This window comes from Anguilla anguilla, chromosome 5 (genome assembly GCF_013347855.1).
Source record: "Anguilla anguilla isolate fAngAng1 chromosome 5, fAngAng1.pri, whole genome shotgun sequence".
NCBI lineage: Eukaryota > Metazoa > Chordata > Actinopteri > Anguilliformes > Anguillidae > Anguilla > Anguilla anguilla.
This window is the reverse complement of record NC_049205.1, coordinates 51,442,661-51,460,989: the sequence shown is the minus strand read 5'-3', so window position 1 is coordinate 51,460,989 and position 18,329 is coordinate 51,442,661. Positions and strand designations below refer to the sequence as shown.

Sequence of the window (18,329 nt, the reverse complement as noted above, 5' to 3'; positions counted from 1 at the left end):
TCTATCTTTTAAAACAAATGTCCCAATCTTTGCGCCCTTTCGCCTTGGTGTAAAAGAGTAATCCAATGTTTTCTTTCAGCTCAGAGCACACTATTGACGTCATTTATTCAGGAATTTCCCATGTTCCTCAGACTGACCTAAAATACAGAGATCAGGGTTGCCCGTGAGTGTGCCATCCCCCCCCCCCCCCCCCCCCCTTACCTGACGCACGGCTCCCACCATCTCTGCTCGGCTAGAGAGACGGGTGGCCAGGCGGTGCAGTACCGCCACCGTCTCTAGGAGGCGCTGGAAGGAATCGCGCTGGTCTGAGGTCTGCCACAGTGACGCAGAGCCCTGCAGGGCACAGCAGCCACAGCACCAAACAAACCCATTAGGACCTCACACAGCAGCCCTGAGGGTTGGGGGAATGTCGCTTCACCTTTATTGTTATTGAGGGAAAGGGTGAACATTATCGCCGGCCGCCGCTCAAGCCAACCTTAAGGAAGCCTTTGAACTCTTCCAGTTCTTTCTCCGTGTTCTCCTCGGTGAGGTTCCGCTCACGCTCCGCCTGCCGCATGCGAGTCTCCAGGGTGTAGTTGTCGTTCCGGAAGGCCAGAGACAGTTGCACGAACGCGTTCTGTAGGCGTGGACAGGCACATAAACTCAAGCTCCACCTGGACAGTAAACGCTGCCAGAACATTTGGGATACACAAACTACACGACATCACCAGACTGAAAATCAACACTAGACTGGGTCAATCAGCCTGAACATTAATACCTGGAAAATCAGATAAATCTGTTAATCAGTGCCTTTTTCCCCAGAGATTTACTGGACCTCAACCAAAGGCATCCTCACTTCTCAAAGGGGCCTCTGGAATGGGTGTCGACCCAGTGTTCTCAAGAAATCACCGTCATTATAGCAACATTTCAAGAAGGTTATTGAGAAGGGACTCCTGATGCCAACAGCTTATCTGCAGATTTCACAATGCAGTCACTACACTGGGAAGCACTGACCTGACAGAAGGCCTTTTAAAGGAAAAGCGTCAACAGAGGTAGGACTGAGTTTATCAGCATCTGCAGAATTGGTAGCATTGACGACAGACCAGGAGACAAAGATCCCACCTTTAAACTGAACCGTCCCTGAACCCATTTTGATGTTTTCCTAATTATTATTTAGCTTGGCCAGTTTAAGCAAGTAACCCCCATTAGCAACTGACTAATTTTATTCTAATCCAGTTTCAAATTACATCTTTGGAGGACATGAAAAGGATAAAATGGATCTTTTATAATTGCAACCCATCTTTCTTTCCAGTATGCATGAAATTACTTCATGTAGATTTCATGTAGCTGACATTCGCTCTCTCAGTCCAGCTACATCTCATATTCTTTATTTCCTATTAGCAGCATAGCCAGAGGAGACCATATAAATCCATCCATTAAAAAATCAAAACAAAAATGTGCTTGGTAAAGTGTGGTGTCTGATAGTGTGACTGTGGAGCACTGGACAGAGAATCCTCTCCATTGGGAATGGATCAGAATCAAGAACCCCCAGCGTCACACTGGATAAAAACTAGACAGCAATCCCTGATCCCAGGAGAGACACCCCTGGAAAACTACACCGTTGAACACAGGCTGGGGGGGTTTATACATTTATACATACTCTATAGATCCAGAGACTGTGAAATGACTGGAGGGCATTAGATGGATATGAGAGACTGCTTGTGAGCATAGGGTTTCCAAAAGAGCTTGTCAATAACTGAAGCCATTTAACCACTATATGCCAAACAACCAGTTGACAGACACCTTTATCCAACACATTTAATTCCTTAGATAATGTATGTACATTGTCCATACTGATGACAAGCTAAGTACTGCAGCATTATCATCTAACAAAACTCAATGAGATACCAACCTCAATCTCTTTTTCCGTGAGAGGTGGACTACTGCAATGAAGAAGAAAAACACATCATGTTACCGTGGTGCTTTTGAAAGAAGCAATGAATAATGTCTCTTACAGGAACAGTAAACACAATGGACTTCATTAGACTCGGGTATGTATGATGATACATTGTGGTCTCTGCTCACTTCTGAAACTTCTGAAGAGCAGGTGCTGAAGTGTGGAGGCTTTTGCTACCCTACAAACTGTGCTGTGATCAGATGCTAGTCAAGGTTTGCTCAGAAATTCTGCAAGCATTGCCAAGAACTAGCTCTTTACTTTTAGTTTGAAGTTTAGTGATTGGAACTCCTTTTCTAATACCAAAAAGGCTTCAATACCCTCCATACAGTAAATGATGAAGTCTGGACAGTCAATGTGACACATGGTCATTCCAACATCCTGGGATCTACCCCACACGGACATTCTGGAATCTAGTATACACATAGGCATTCTGGAATCTGGCACACACAGTCATACCTGCCCGGAACAGCTCTGTGCAGTTTGAGTTTCCGAAGCATTATGTCAGAAATGTTGGGCATGACGTCTGACTTTTCTTTGGCTTCTTCTTCCGTAGGAGCTGCCAGAGGGGGACAGGGAGAGGGCCCTGGACATGCGGAGAGAGAGGGCAGTAGGACAGGAAATAGAAATTAGACATACTTTCCTGCACGTCTAAAGATGAAATGGAACACGCACAGGAACACTGTGTCTCAATACAAACCATCAAGGACAGGAAATCAGGACAATTAAATACCTTTTATATAGTATATTGTGTCCTATCGCAAAATGAAAAAAAAAAACTAATCAAACCAGTCTGTAACTTCTGGGAAATGCAACACAGGAGGAGGACCAGTACATACCACGAAACCCCCAGAACATTTTCTTCCATGGAAACAGGATCCCCCCCCCCCCCCCCCCCGTAAACCCACTTCCTGGAGTTGGCTGTCGTATGTTGTGACCTTGTTCCGTTCCTGGTCCTGCTGCTGATTGGGGCACCTGATGGTCATGTTGTCCTGCTGTACGGGGTCATTCTCAGTGCCACTCAGGCTAAGGGGGTTACCTCTTTCCTGTTCAGATGTTTCGCTCAGGTCCGGTAGCTTTGATCCCACAATGCTTTGGTTTCGAATCAGCTTGTGCTCCTAAAGGAGGGCAGAGCGTTTCAAAACGAGCGTGGGGGAATATTTGACAGACCTACACAAAAGAATAACATTCACTTCCATTCTCCCCTATATCTGAATCCTTTAAACCACTCCCCAACAAAAAAGAACCAAAACCTACAGTAAAAACAAGGTTTGTCTGAGAAAAACTCACGTCAGGGCTTACCTCCCGCATTTTGGCCAGTTTCTGCATCTTCACCGGCTGCACAGGGAAGTCCTTGTACCCCGAGGACTTGAACAGGGACTCGCTGGATTTGTCAAAGAAGGAGAGGGCCTCCTCACTGTTTGGGGGAGCACCCTGCGCCCCATTCCTGGGAGGGAAGGAGCCCACGGTGTCCCAGGACACGGCTCTCATGAGCGGTGGGAAAGCACCTATGGTCCTGATCTCTGCTGTGCAGGGGGCCTGCTGGGAGGCGGGGCGGGGCACGGGCTTGGCCACCCCCGTGGCGGGGGCCTCGTCATCGGGAGTCCTCCTTTGGGTCCCCCGCCCCGGGCCCTCTTCCTCCTCCCGGGCCTCGAGGCCCCATTTCCCTTTCTCCTGCGGTTTCCCAGTGTCCTCTCTGGCAGCCGCCGGTACGACGCGCCGTGGTGACAGCGTGCCAGAGGACACCTTGCGTTTCTCATTGGGCTTACATTCTGCCAGTTTTCTCAGGCTCTGAGGCATCATGGGAAATCACAGAGAACATATATCTGTTACAGTGCTATAATACACTGACACTGTTATTCTAAGACAATGAACAGTTTGCATATTTGGGGCTAATTGGGGCTTGAGTAAAAGGCCATTTATACCAAACTTCTTTATCACGCCTCTTTGATAAGTAAGAATTACCTGTGACCTGAGCTTTATTATTTCATTTGTATTATCGCAATGCATACATGCATGACTGATTAAGGGGGAGCAGTGCTGACCTCTTGGTCCTGTGGGCTGTTGTCTTCCAGCTGTCCAGACAAACATACCTGCAATACGAACACAATGGAGCAAAGGTGGAGTCAGAGGGACTAGCACAGCACTACTGACACCTGACTATATTAACTTTACGGTTTAGCCCGAGTTCAATGGAGTGCAGCATAACATAACATAACATAACATAACGTAACATGGCCTCGTCATTATGTTAAGTTATCTTATGTTATAATGTAATGGCAGGTGTGCATCATTCGTTTTTCTCACGGGCTACGTCACTGGGAGTTCAGACGCCTTCTCACACATCTCAGTGTAGTCAGTGACAACCATTTGGATGGTAGTATAGACTATACTGGCTCTTGACCAGACCAGTTTTTCTGACTGGCTGGGGGGCATTCACCATCTTCGTAAGCTCGCAAACTCAATATGATTTCACAGTAAATATGGATCTTGAATCTTGTCATAATTATCTGTCTATATTGTGGAGAAACATATCATTTCATAACTGCACCATGCAGTGAGGAAAAAAGTGAATTAAGCTTGGAAAATTAAAACGGTATCTCATAGGTTACGAGTTGCGACGTTAAAACCTAACATTTTTCTGACAATTTGGACCGGATCTCAAAAAAACAACCAGGAGCCTGCAACTTGTATAATGTCGTTCTAGGCCATTAAACTTATTTTATATGTATTATTGCATTCGTGTTTGAAAATCTGGAGACTTATGTAAGGATAGAATAACCTGGTCTTGTGTGGGTTTGGCCTGGCCTTGTCTTGCTGTTGACGCTTGCTGCTCTGTGAATGACATGACGTGTGGCTGCTGTCTGAACTAATGTAGCTGTACTACTTGAAGACAACAATGACAGGAAGCCCACAGTGACGCAACAGCAATCTTACTTGAATGGCTGGTGGGCTGATGTAATTTGCTCCCAGTTCCTCCGGAGCTGAAAAGTGCAAACAAAGTGGAATGATGACCCGTAGCTTTTCACAGCTCTGACACTGTGCACTGTTTCCTCTCATGTTTTTGAAAATTGTTTTTCTGCTCCATTACAGTGACTGCAGGATTGTGTGTTGGCTTCCCATGGTGGAACGTACCACTCTGAGGGGGCACGGTCAAAGAGTTGCTTCTGGATGGTACAGGAGAAGGGTGAGGCGTGGAGATGGGCGAGAGACCAGCTGCAAAGATACCCCTCCCATTAGAATAGTTCAGTCCAGCACTGAGGTGTCTGTGCTTGTCTATGTCTTTTCAGAACAATCAGTCAAAGCTGAGCGACTGTTCATTTTCAGGTAGAGGTACTAACATAGCAGAAAACCTTGCTTGTGACTGCTCGTTTAAAATATTTTTTAATTCCTTATTACTTATGAAGCATATTTTACAAAGATATACATGTAATGCACTGAATAAGGGTAAATGGAATGCTATGGAGATGTAATGCATGTCTTGTTGATGAATGTGAACATACTGGTTTGAGGGGGCACAGTCAGGGAGCTGCTTCGGGACGGGGTAGGAGAAGAGAGTGGGGTTGGGTTTGGGGAGAGGCCTCCTGTAAAGAACGCCTCACGTTAATATTCTCTGCTGCATTCGCAAATCGCCAGTCACAGAGGCCAACTTCAGTCGTAATCCCGTCCCTTTGCTGCAAAGTTCTCTGTTTATTTTCGGAAATTGCAGGCAAGCTTCTGTGTACTCTGAAATGTGTGTAAACCTCACTCTCCCTAGGGTGGCACTACAGCTCTCGTATGGTCAGGGACCTTGATTATGGATTGCAGGGCGAGTCTCTGCCATGAGAACCACTGCTTAAGCTTGTGACACACCATTTAACAGCAGCCTCGGCCTCCTATCTGTGCAAGCAGGATATAGATGCTGACAAATTCCTCAGAGGACAAGCACTCGATGTGCAGGCAAGATAACCAAGTCAAAAGCAATAATACAAACAGAGGATGGAATGTTTCCCTCCAGCACATGCCGCAGTTAATGGACAGCTCCCACGTCAGGCACAAAAAAGTATTTTCTATACAGGTTTCCACATTCCTATAATGAAAATACGATGAAAGTAATAAAAAAAGTCTGTGAAAGTAAAGTGTATTTATCTGTTCCATTTTATGTCGAAATTAACAAATTACTACTTATAGAGCATGCGAGAGCAGTTATTCATTCAGTTATTACCTGCTAAGGCCCCCTGTGGTTTTGTGACAATGGCTGTACAGCTGATGCCAACAGTTTGCCAATAAACACAAAGAGAAAAATGAAAAGCAGAGGGTAGAGCGGGGGGGGGGGGGGGGGGGGGGGGGGGGGGGGGGGTGAGAGGAGTGTGGTTTCAGATCTCACCCGTGGGGGACTCTGATAGGCTGCTGGTCGACCGGCGTCCCCGGCGGGACAGGAAGCGGTCGCTCACTCGCTTTGCCTCCTCCAGGAGTTCCAGATTCTTCTGTTTGTCCTCTGCAGTCAGCTTCAGGTCAGGCAGCTGGTCCTTCACCAGATCAATCACATGACCTGTGCTGTCTGGACACATGCAAGCAGAGAAGTAGGCAGGCAGATGCACACGTGTGTACGCACACGCACACACACGTACACACGCACACATGCACACGCCACACGCATGCACATGCCACACACACACACGTGCACAAACACATATGCATGTGTACACACACACACACAAATATGCATGTGCACACACACACACACACACACACACACAAGTGCACACCAGCACACAGCAAGATACAAGCACAAAAACGTGGAAAATATAAATAAAAATGTGCAACATTGCTCCAATTGCACATGAAAGGTATTATTAGTTCTATGGTAGTCTGGCAGCATTTGGTAGTCCTACCGACTGTGGTGATGGGGCCCCCCGAGGACGTGTTCCGGGAAAGTCGTGGCCTGGGGCTGTGGGGCCTGCGGGAGGCACACATTAGCAAAAATCACATTGCAAATGGTACCACGGTGTTAGCAAGCATCCCACTTAATGATAACCGCAAATGCCAGTGCTTTCATAGATTGGTATCATGCATCACATTCACCCGAAACTGCAAATGCTAACACTTTCATAGAGTGGTATCATAAATCCCACTCAATAATAACCGCAAATGCTAACACTTCCATAAAGTGGTACCAACCACAATAAGATATTGCAGTCAAAACACAATAAGGACCTGTTCTTTCCACCGATAACAGTCTAAAAGCTCGGTAGAATCTCACAGCTTCGTTCTGTCATTTTATCAGTGAATTTATATTTTTGACTGAATGGTGTAGTATAATAAATCTAAAATAAATATATGGAAGTTTTGAAAAGTGCATTTAAATGGGACCCTGACATGCATTCATTTTTAAAATGGCAAAATATTTGCTGCCAGATAGTAGTGGGGAGGTAGGCATTTAATTTAATTCAGGATTCATTAAGGGATGATTACTTCTATGGCTTGAGAGAGACAGACCAAAATTAGCATGCTAACTTTGTTTAACCACAACAGTTTAAGATTAATGTGATCAGGCTGGCTCCAGAGGGTTGTTAAATCAAGCTTAAGTGTGCATGCATGCCAGCAGCCACACCAAGTGGAAGGAGTATTGGTGGGCCAGTAGGGGGCAGCAGTGTTAAACTGAACAATTAAATGTGAGAAGAGTGAATTGCCTGGCAGAATACAGAAAATAAATTTGGGAAATATAAAATAAAAACACAAAGAATGCAGTTGGTACATGCATATGAACAGGAGTACAGTTAGAAATTAAACCCAACAGAACAAAAAATGACAATGAACTGATTATCAAGGCTTAAAATAACTGATTCTATAAGAAACTAAGAGGTGACCAGGATCATTGTAGACATTCCGCTATGTGATTTGTGGATTTCAGCACCATACATGTGCCTGATTGCTTTACTAGGCATTAAATGTTGTTGCATTGGTTTACTGGTACATAGAAAATTGGTTAACTGGCTTGATTCCATTAACAGGGTATGAAAGCAAACCAAATAATATCCCATGAGTTTCAGTTTATGTTCTAATGATATGCAAAAAGGTATGAGAAAGCTTCAATTTTTTCCTAATGATATGAATTTACATTAAAATATCCTAATTTAATCTCCTCAAATCTTTTAACTAAAAAACCCTTACCATCCTTCAGCCCTAATAAGAATTGGATCTCTAAAAAGGTGACCTAACTCCATTGGTCACAAGGACATGAATTATGGGCGAACACACAAACAAACTAACTCAGGGACAGCTTTACGATACTAGATGAGTCACGGTGGTGAGGAGGCTAGCATTACACAAGCTTGGTTTCTGTGAAATCAGTAAGCCAGTAGGTGTTCTTCCCAAATATTTACAGAAGTCATTAATCCTACTTCCTTAAATACCACAGCCCTGGAACCATTTAAAATGCTATCAATATAAGGGGCATCAGCCGGTTTCAAAACAGCCTGCTCATGCCGTGTATAAGCAGGCTTAGTCATAGTTCCCCAGAACCGATCAGTCTTCCTTAAGCAAAACATGTATTCAACCTGCACAGTTAAAGTCCTGTAACTGGCAAGGCTATGTTGTTTTTTTTTAAAAAACTATAAAACAGTATAATTACATTACAAAAACTATGTTGACCATTCCACTGAAGCTTTAATGGCAGTGTACTGTAACTGAATATATAGCAGAATAAAGGCAGCAAAATGAACAGCGCCATCCCCTCAGTTCAGCAGGATTAGCCTACCTGGCCTGCTCAAGGGGTCTGGGGTCTTGGTTGCCAAAATCATCTTGTCTTGGGAAGACAATAGACGGCGCAGGGAATGCCATGGTTACCGCTGTATTTCCAACAGGTGTGCACTGCTGACAAAACAGGGCAAAACACGCCGGTCAGAATTCCAACATTTCCATTTCTCAACCTGAATAAATACCAAAATACCATATGTCATCTGTTACAGTAAAAAAAACTCCTGGACTTTGTATATACGACTACATGCAATGTACAGGCAAAGTATGCAACTAATGTACACGACTTAATGTGGAAAAAATATTCTCTGGTGTGGGGAAATCAAAAGTCAAGTTTGTTTTCTTTTCTGGTAATGTTAGTTAGGGGTCAAAGGTCATGGAACAGAGACTCCAAGGAGTCGATTCCCTTTGAATGCCCAGATTTACTGTCATTTAAAGGAGCTGTGACTATGTGAGCACAGACGAAAAACATATTTTTTCAAAGCACTTTTTAGGAAAAATAAATAAATAGGGGTCACTTGTGTTGCTGAAGTTATTTCAGGAGGCTACTGAGTATTCTCTGATCAGCCGGGGATCGAGGAGCTGCTACAAATATGTTCCAGCTGAGCAGTCTCCATTCCGTGCCGGCTCTTCCTCAAAAATGCCTCCGAACAGCCAGCGGAACAGAGAAACTTACATAAAACACACTGAATCTCTGTCTCACGCGAGACACTCGCAAAAAGGAAAAACTGGCAATGTATACATACGACAAATGGCCAGACATATCTTCTGCTTCATTTATACGATTTCCAACAGACAAAGCTATCCAGTGTCTCAACATTTTAATACATTGTAAATAAGACATTAAGTACGTTGCACATTTCTGTTTGAAAATATATTGATGCGCTTTTCATCGTGAAATATAAAAATACACTAAATCACAGTTCGTTGACCTCAGTCTCTCTGATGCATAGAATTGGAAGACCTTGTGCGATCTCGTGAGAGTAACTCATTTGAAAACCCTTTGATGTCTCCTGGCAAAGCCTATTCTTTCAGCCAGATAAAGCACATATTACTTTGACCTACCCAGCCAGTTACTTGACAGTGTTGTACTCTTTTACCCAGGATATGCTAAAGCTCCTCTATCAGTGCATCTGAGAGGTGTGCCGGACTGGGCTGTTTGACATGAAAAGGCTCTTAAAACGTACTTTAGGGCAGACCACAATGTGAATGCTCACATTGTTCAATAAACATTTCAGGCAGGATTAATGGAGGTATGGCAAGGAGAAATCTGAGGAGAGGCCACCCCGTAAACGTGGAGCCAGGACCTCAGGTGAGAGTGGATGCGCTGTCCGAAGCGGCCCTGACCACGACGACGGCACTACCGCTTGCATGCATGTGCGCATGTGCGTAACAAGGACAGGCAAGATCACAATGCCATTACGCTAACTTTATCTAAAAGATCACATTTTAAGCAGTTCTTTGAGTAAACAGGCAATTGGATTTACTAAGCTCCACAGAACAAAATGTTCAGTGCTAAATAAATTGTTATAGAGGATGCCTTACTCTGCTAGGACACATTTTATTACTTTTGAAGTTAAATGACCTCGGGTAGAATTGAATTAATACTCAACATTCTGCAGTGCAAGAGACTTCCCAGATGGAAAGAAGATAACAGTAATGAATATAAGAGCTTCCTGTGGGTTGCCCCTGCCAAAGTTCTGCTCAGAGAGCATTAAAGGCGCCAGTATACTCAAAACTAAACCAAACTTTTTGTTCGAAACGATGCGTTTTGAACAAGAGATGAAGCAGAAGATGCAGTGTTTTGAGTTTCTATGGCGCGGTGTTCCCACTTTATTTTCCCGTTCATCTCATCACTGTACTGTCCTGTCATAGTAGGTCATGTCTAGATGGGATACAGAAGATTTCAGGAAGTGGTGTCTTATCCCACAGATTTGCTGTGACAGAAGAATTCAAATTTTTTTTCAAATCAATTGTAAAGCGCTTTGGATAAAAGTGCTATATAAATGCAGTCCATTTACCATTTACCAAAACAAAGAACATGGAGTCCATATTGAAAATACCAACAGCAGTGTTCTACGTTATGTTCACCGGTGGTTCTTTTTCGTACGTCTTTTGGTGTATACTGCCTTCTTGAGTGGGGTGTCCGTTTCCTGCATAAAGGCTGCTACGCTTGCAAGCCTAGACGCTGCTTTAGGCTCACTTGTGGTGAATGTCGCAACAGAGTGAAAATGGCTGTGTATGAACTGAGATGAGAGGAGAGTAAAGGAGAGTAGGGTGTAAGTGAAAGGTACACCACTCACAGTGATAGGTGAGCTGTTGGCACTGTCGAGGTCTTCAGGAGAGTCTTCCTCTTCCTCAGGGAGGGTGGGCATGGTGGGCGGTCGACGAAAGACAGATTTGGCCTGGGTGGCAATGAAAGGGGCGGGGCTCCGGGTTGGGATACCTGCCTGAGTCAGCAAATCGCGCTCTCTTAGGGTGGCACACTGTTCAATGGGGTCTTCTTCTGCCTAGAACAACAGCACACACACACAAACACACACACACACACACACACACACACACACACACATTCTTAAGTCGTCATTTAAGGAGACTGGTGATACTTTGTATCTGGCTACTGACACATCTGCCTATGAATGGCTGTAATGCAGGTTATTCAGACTGTCTGCAGGGTTGGATTGTATAATCTGATTTCCTCCATGTTCCAGCTCCTTATCTCTTTCACTGTTCATGGGGCTAAGAGGACAACATTTATTAATTACAATCTCTTCATCTGGCAGATGCTCTTGGGCCTGTGAATGAGTCACAGGCCCAATATTGCTTGACACATTGAACACCACACATGCACCAGGAGGAATATGAACAACACTAAAACAGGCATAGAGCAGCCACAGTTACTATGCAGCTGATGCAGCCAGACTGCAGACACCATAAGCCCTCAGGTAGTAAAAAGAAAACTTTTTTTCTGGTGCAGCAAGAAAAAAAAAAGATGACTTCAGTGAAGAAGAAGAAAACAGCAAGAGCCAATAATCAATTAGGAAGGATCAAAGCAGGGGATAACAACACCAGGTACACAAAACGCCACCAGGCTCAGGACTGCAACTGTTCACTAATAAAGAAGATTCCAGACACGTGGCCCCTGATAGTCACACTAACACAAACTCCATTGATTAAATCAAAATGCACTTAAGAAAGAGACCCATAGATGATCAGCCAGACTCCTGCAGTCATGGCAAGGTAGGCCTTGTATTGCTGGGACAGTTTTATGAGTAAGAGATTCTGAACCTGTGCTGGCTTACAGTCCTTCAGTCCTGGTTCTTAGGTCATTGTCGGTAGGGGACTGAGGTTCTACAATGTCATGTATAAGCCTGCCCACCAGTGTACTTCCACACCAAATCATGTTCGGCAGAAGAAAACAAAAGAAAAAATGGTCACAACTTTCCACATGGAACATATCCCTAAAGACGTCCTGAATACAGGTTTTATTAACATGTATATAACATCTTCAAAAATCATTATGGCATGATGGTATAATACATGTAATAAACACTCTCAAATGTGATGTAACATTTCATGTCATTTGATTTCAGGTCAATCCTCAGATGATAATCCCGACTCAACATAAACATGATTACACATATTAATGAAGACGCTGTGCAGAGGTAACGAAGGCTTACGCACGATTCAGGAATGCTTGAATGAAAGCACTGCACAGAGTATTTTGCTCAAGCTCTTTTGGCTACAGAAAAGGGGTCAACAGCTCTGTGACCTTCAGCCTGAAACTATTTGGCCAAGCAGACCTGACTAACAGACCTCTCCTAAAAATGGCGGGGGAATAAGTGGGGTTAGGCTGGGAGACTGTGAATATGTTTTTCCATCAGCTAAATTTAGGCTTATTTGATTGGAATGCGTAGACGTAAGCTACTCCTCGCTCGCACAGAATCTGAACAAAATTAGCCACTGCCTCAGCCTATGAAAGACAGAGGAGGAAGATGAGAATCTAAAGATGAGGTAATGCTGTAAAATCCAAAGGCGGGATGAATGATTCTCCTACGGCATGGACACTGTCACTACAGCTATGCTACACAGATCCAAGGTAGCTAAACTCAAGTGACATGCAGGGAAAAGTAGGTATCCACTTGCAGTATATTTAGACCGTGAAAAAAAATCCACAATGCAATGTAGATTAAGGAAAAGGAACATTCAACACAACATTTCTTTGTAAAGAATAAAGAGAAACATCTCTTTTTGAATGCACGTTTGCCTGTAGAGTTCCACACCACATTCGATGGAACTGTAAAAAGCACAAGAGATCTGGGACACTTTTGTACCTAGATGGGTGGTCTCAGACTATGGTGAAAAAAAATCTGTTGGAATCGGACAGCCAACATTACGTAATCACATCATAGGTCATGGGATGGGGGGGTCCCCAGGGTATTTAACCGGCAACTGACATTGCTAGTATGCCGACATTTACATTTGGAATTATATTTTTTCTTTATATAACATTGTGTCAGATCCGCAGAGTTGTATATAAAAGCAGGCTACCCTGGCTGAATTCAAGGTACTGTGTATTGAGGCTGTAAAATTTCAATTTAAAAAAAATGTCTTTAATCTGTCCTGCGAATCATGAGAAAGCATTGACGTTTGCCCTTTGCTTTGAGATAATGGAAGATTTATCTTTTATCTGTAGCCTATACCTGATTGATTTGGCTAAATTCAACTCCATTTTTGTCTTTTAGCTCACCACATTCTCTAACTTGTTGACAAGAAAGAGAATTCTACAATTTGAGACAATTAAGAGAAAACTGAGATTACTAGCCAACCGATTATTCAGATAATTGAAAACTGGTATTCTGGAAATAACAGGAAATGTGTCCATGTCACATCTGTGCCTTTTGCATGAGCAAAATTTTTTAAATTTTTTTTTGCAAAAGACAGACCCAAAACAACAACTTTACCATAGTGTCAAGGAAGGCAGGACTACAGAGAGAATGGATGCTTAAGATTTTCCAGTGTAGACTCCAATAAATTATGGTTGTTATCTTATATGTAAAAACACTATCACAAAAACATCATAAGCAGCTATACACGGTGGAGGGGATATACTTGGATTTCGACAAAGATCTGTTTGGTATTCGGTCTACCCTTTTTAAACTTTAATGTATGCCAGATAGAATGTTTGTACAACTCCAGAAAGAGATGGGTAACAGACACACTGGGAAAGTGTCACCATATCTCCCATAGTGTAAATAATCCCCCTGATGGAGAACCGGTCTTATCAGGCAAATCATCATTGAAAAACACAACTTGGTATGGGGGGGGGGGGGGGGGGGGGGGGGCTGTGCGCTCACTGGAATCTCCTTCCGCTGATGTAATCATCACTACTGCTGCCTGTTTTCCAGGCCCCCCTCCCCACCCCCTCACCTTTCTTCCATTCCATTCCTATCCCTCTGTGAGACCCCCCCTCAGTCCCTCCTTGTATTTGTAATTGTATTGCTCTGATACAATCACAATCAAGGTAATTTTTTAACAATGCCTGTCCACTTTTTTCTTTTGCTCCCTGATGTTATCTGGATGATAAGAATGATGATGATGGTGATGATGACTACAATGATTATTACTTATATTATTTCATATGCTGTATTTTTTATAATGGCTTCCTGCCTACATTAAAACTACAAAAAACATTCCCTGGTCTAAGAAAAACCTAAATCTAAACAGTTTCTACTGCAAATATTTAAAACATTCCATGTTCCGTTCCATGTGCTTCCATGTTCTTTTACTGCCAACATCTTGCAAGGAATGGCTTCTAAGAAGGCAGTATTTCTGGGTGAACAGGCTGGTCCTTGGGTTTACAATGCATACAGCATGAGCATGCAGTATGTGGACTCACCGTCAGTACCACAGCAGCAGTGGGGTTCTCAGTCAGCACGGCCTGGCTCCTCCCATCGTCTACTGGCTCTGACTGACAGCTGTCATTGCAGGCTGGAACCTCTGATCTTGGACCAGTCAGATTCCTGGATAGTATTCAGTTAAAGACATTCACGGGACAATAAAACATAAAAAAACGTTAGAGAGTTAGAGAAAGTCCAGCAGGATTACGATGCATACATGTGTAAGAATGACTGAAAGCTTCTTCAGCAGAGCCATTTCCTGCCACAGCAGACGTGTGAGAAGTCTGAGTGTTAAAGGCACAACTTCAGCAGTGCGCAGACACTGAAGCGCTCCGGACCAGTAGGAGTGCTGCTAGCCACGGAGTGCTGGGCCAGGCGCGGGACGATGTAAACACAGAGCTTTCTGCACAGTTTCAGATTGCGCCGAGCCCACTGTGTGTGTGTGAGAAAATGGCTCCCTCTTATAAACACTGGAGATTCTTGTCTGGTGAACGCTGAAAGAATGTGCGCGTGTGTGTATGAATGTGACTGTCAATGTGAACGTCGGCGTGATTGTGGAAATCAACGTGAATGTGAATGTTACCCTGTTGTGTGCTCGGGGGTGTGGCTCTCCGGAGCATTCTTCTGATCGGACGCAGGGCGTGTCTCCAGGTGTTGCTTTCCTGGTGCCGGGTTGGTGGTGTCCTGGGCCCAGGTTTCCAAGAGCGCTGTCTGTGTCCTTGCAGGTGCTGAGAATAGAAGATAGAACGCATTGAGACATGGTAGCTGGGGTTAATGAGACTAACGATGTAGGGCTAATGCATGTGTGTATCTTGGCTGTAAAGTTTTCATTACCTAACACATGAGGTCCTGTGCTGTCATTGTCTGTGCTGTTTGGCTGTGATTCGCTGCTGCCAGACAGGACCTGGGCTTGCGTTGGCGTGTCAGTAAGGCAAGATGTCCCAGAGGTGCTATCGTCCTGACCAAAAGAAAAACAGCATATTAATCTCCCATTATATAAGCCATGGACCAAGATAAGTTACAAGAGAGTGTTACACAGTTGCTTTCGCCATCACCATACAAGTACCAGCTTGTCTTTACAGAGGCGTCTTTTAGCTGATGAGAGGGGAACCGCCAGGTAGGGTGATATGACAGTCAGAACGGCATCCATAAATGGCCATATTTTATAGACAGGGTTTCCTCGTGCCTCGCAGGTAGAGGGAGCGCAATGGCCAATTCTTACCAGAAGATACAGACACCACCATAAAAGGCCTTTGTTAAGTAAGATCTCTCATTTTATTTGAGGCACATTCAGTGGAATTCAGATCCTGTGGGCTTAGTGAACCAGGATGCAGAGACCGTCATGCAGAGACCACAGAAACCGCTTGAAAAATGTTCTGCTTACCACTATTCTTTCTTTACATAAAACTTGACATAATGTAACACTACTGTGACTATTGATATTACTACCCCCGCTACTACTAAATAATAACAATCATCATCATCATCATCATCATCATCATCATCATCATCGTCCATACGATCATATGCATTAGTTTAATGCCATTGGTTAAAGGGGGGTAGTCCCCATTACCAAATAAGGAGAGTAACCCCCTTACCAAAATTAGGCTTAGACCAGCAAAAACGATATATGCTAATAATAGTCTTGGGGAGACATTTGACTACATTGGACAGCAAGTTTCTGAAAGGCTTTGGTTTTGGCAGGATAACCCAATACTGTAGCCAGGAGCATAGATGGCTGAATTTTACCAGGGGACTTTGTAAAAAGAGTTGTCTGTATTATGGTCTTTTTGAAATATGTATTCCATAGCCATAAAAAGTTAACCCAAACTTTCCAGAAGTCCTCAGTAATATTATTATTTTAAAAGGTATAAAACTTATAGTGTTTATCTCCAGTGGTCACTACAATTCACTGTACTGACACTTGTGGAGACAGGACTAGGATCTACAGTAAACTTATGGGATCACACCTGATCACACGACTGGGGCAAACCACAGCAGTAACTGACATTTTCAGGGGAGAACATAAGCACTTCAAAGCCAATAGAAATCACACCCCTCCACTTCCTGTTCATCATCATGGGATACATGAAGACCAGATTACACACATTGCAATATCACAAGGCTACCAGAAAATCTACCAGAAATTTAAGAGGTCACTTACATATACTTAGCAGTTGTGTGTGATTCTAATCTTGGGATTGCTGTCAAGGTAACAGGCTCCACCCACTCTGTACTTCAGGATCTTCAGAATGCAGCCCATCTACAGGCATCGCGCCCACAAGCAGACTCACCTCAGCCAACCCAGGGCTGCTCTGCTTTTCTATCCAATTCAGGACATGACCAACGGAATCCCAATGGGTTGTTTTCCTGCAATCCCTTTACATTAATTATATCATTCAGAAGGGGGGGGGGGGTCTGAATACCCCTCCTTTTCTGAATGAACATTTACAATGTTTGGATATTTATATCCCTGAGAGGAGTGTTTAGGAAGCTTCGCCTTCTTGCTACGTGACAGACAGGGATCCACTCACCATCACCCACATGGTGCTAAATCAGGCCTCATGCATGGCCTGGCACTGCCTGGCACAGAACAATAATGGCCAAGGATAGGAATAGGATACTGATGTCCACTCTGCCATATTCAGCCCTAGACAAAGGCCAGGCCAGCAAATCCCCTGCAATTATATGAGCCACAATCAACTGGCAATCCTTTACTGCCCCTTATGACTACTTCTCTTGCAAACATTTTCCTTTTCTCCCTTATTCTCTCATTGTGGATTCTCCAGTCAGCCGGACAACCCCGAGTGTGTATCTGAGAATTGCAGAAGAGGGACAACTCTCCCTTATGCACCTGATAAGCAGGGTTGGGCAGTGATATGTAGCAGTAGAGTAGAGATATTCAGCAGTAATTTCAGGCACATAGGCCTTGTACACAAATCTTAGTCCTGGTGGGAAAGAGCCAATCACTCTTAATCTTCACAGTAAAGACACAGCCTAGGCTTGAACCTGTGATGTCTGGGCTACAAGGCCTTGCCTTGAGCATGTGGTAAGCACAGCACACGCACTGTCAGACTGCCACTTGGCTATACAGACAGAACAACACATGAGCCCCATGAAAACGTATAATTAAAATATAAGAGAAATACTGTATGAATGAAAAGAGAAAGAAGACAGTTAAAAATGAAAGCAGTACTAAAAGAAATACAAAGGAAAAAATCATCTGTACACATAAACATGGTCACAGCATTGCTGTGTTATAAACATTCTGATGAGTGTTGCTAGTGTGTTGTAGAACTGCTGAGAAATGAGTATGGAAAGAGACTAGCCACTGTCCTGCATTCAAACGCACCTGAAAACCTGCTCTGTACAGGTTAGGCACAGGGTAAGCAGAACAGCTGTATCAAACAGATACACAGCGAACTGCGACAACCAGACATGTTGCAGTATAATTGAATCACCCAGATTGTTTCCTGTTGGGCAAATACATTAGGGAAGCTGTGTGGGAGACTACTCTTTTGCTAGAGCTATTTTAAGCATTCTGGCATTTCATCAAATGTGGGGGTCAGCTCACAGAGGAGAACAAATCCGGAGGGGACGGCGGGTGACCCCATCGCCGCTGGAGGGGCCGAGGGTTCATTCACGACAAAGCCTTTGCATTTTCATGAGAAAGTGATCGCTCTAGCCTCTTGCATCCCCCCCCCCCCCCCACTTTGCCCCTTTACTCTGTTATGTAAGCGCTTCCGTGGCTAGTCAGA

At 44.0% G+C, this 18,329-nt stretch overlaps 1 protein-coding gene across 9 annotated transcripts in view; it reads right to left on the bottom strand.

The window, feature by feature from the left end:
* The window catches only part of mrvi1 (murine retrovirus integration site 1 homolog), a 41,722-nt gene that overhangs the window by 5,074 nt on the left and 18,319 nt on the right, over positions 1 to 18,329 (bottom strand). For 4 of the 9 annotated variants that reach the window (XM_035418451.1, XM_035418456.1, XM_035418452.1 and 1 more), the window contains exons 21-37: positions 15,406 to 15,529; positions 15,155 to 15,299; positions 14,571 to 14,694; positions 10,975 to 11,181; positions 8,673 to 8,788; positions 6,808 to 6,872; positions 6,300 to 6,473; positions 5,437 to 5,517; positions 5,069 to 5,149; positions 4,871 to 4,917; positions 3,979 to 4,026; positions 3,224 to 3,724; positions 2,973 to 3,051; positions 2,393 to 2,519; positions 1,892 to 1,922; positions 476 to 616; positions 202 to 333 (exon numbers count right to left, since the gene is read on the bottom strand). In XM_035418451.1, coding sequence (XP_035274342.1) covers positions 202 to 333; positions 476 to 616; positions 1,892 to 1,922; positions 2,393 to 2,519; positions 2,973 to 3,051; positions 3,224 to 3,724; positions 3,979 to 4,026; positions 4,871 to 4,917; positions 5,069 to 5,149; positions 5,437 to 5,517; positions 6,300 to 6,473; positions 6,808 to 6,872; positions 8,673 to 8,788; positions 10,975 to 11,181; positions 14,571 to 14,694; positions 15,155 to 15,299; positions 15,406 to 15,529 — 2,223 coding nt within the window. The remainder of the gene's footprint in view (positions 1 to 201; positions 334 to 475; positions 617 to 1,891; positions 1,923 to 2,392; positions 2,520 to 2,972; positions 3,052 to 3,223; positions 3,725 to 3,978; positions 4,027 to 4,870; positions 4,918 to 5,068; positions 5,150 to 5,436; positions 5,518 to 6,299; positions 6,474 to 6,807; positions 6,873 to 8,672; positions 8,789 to 10,974; positions 11,182 to 14,570; positions 14,695 to 15,154; positions 15,300 to 15,405; positions 15,530 to 18,329) is intronic. The other 5 variants (XM_035418454.1, XM_035418453.1, XM_035418459.1 and 2 more) reach the window with 5 other exon arrangements.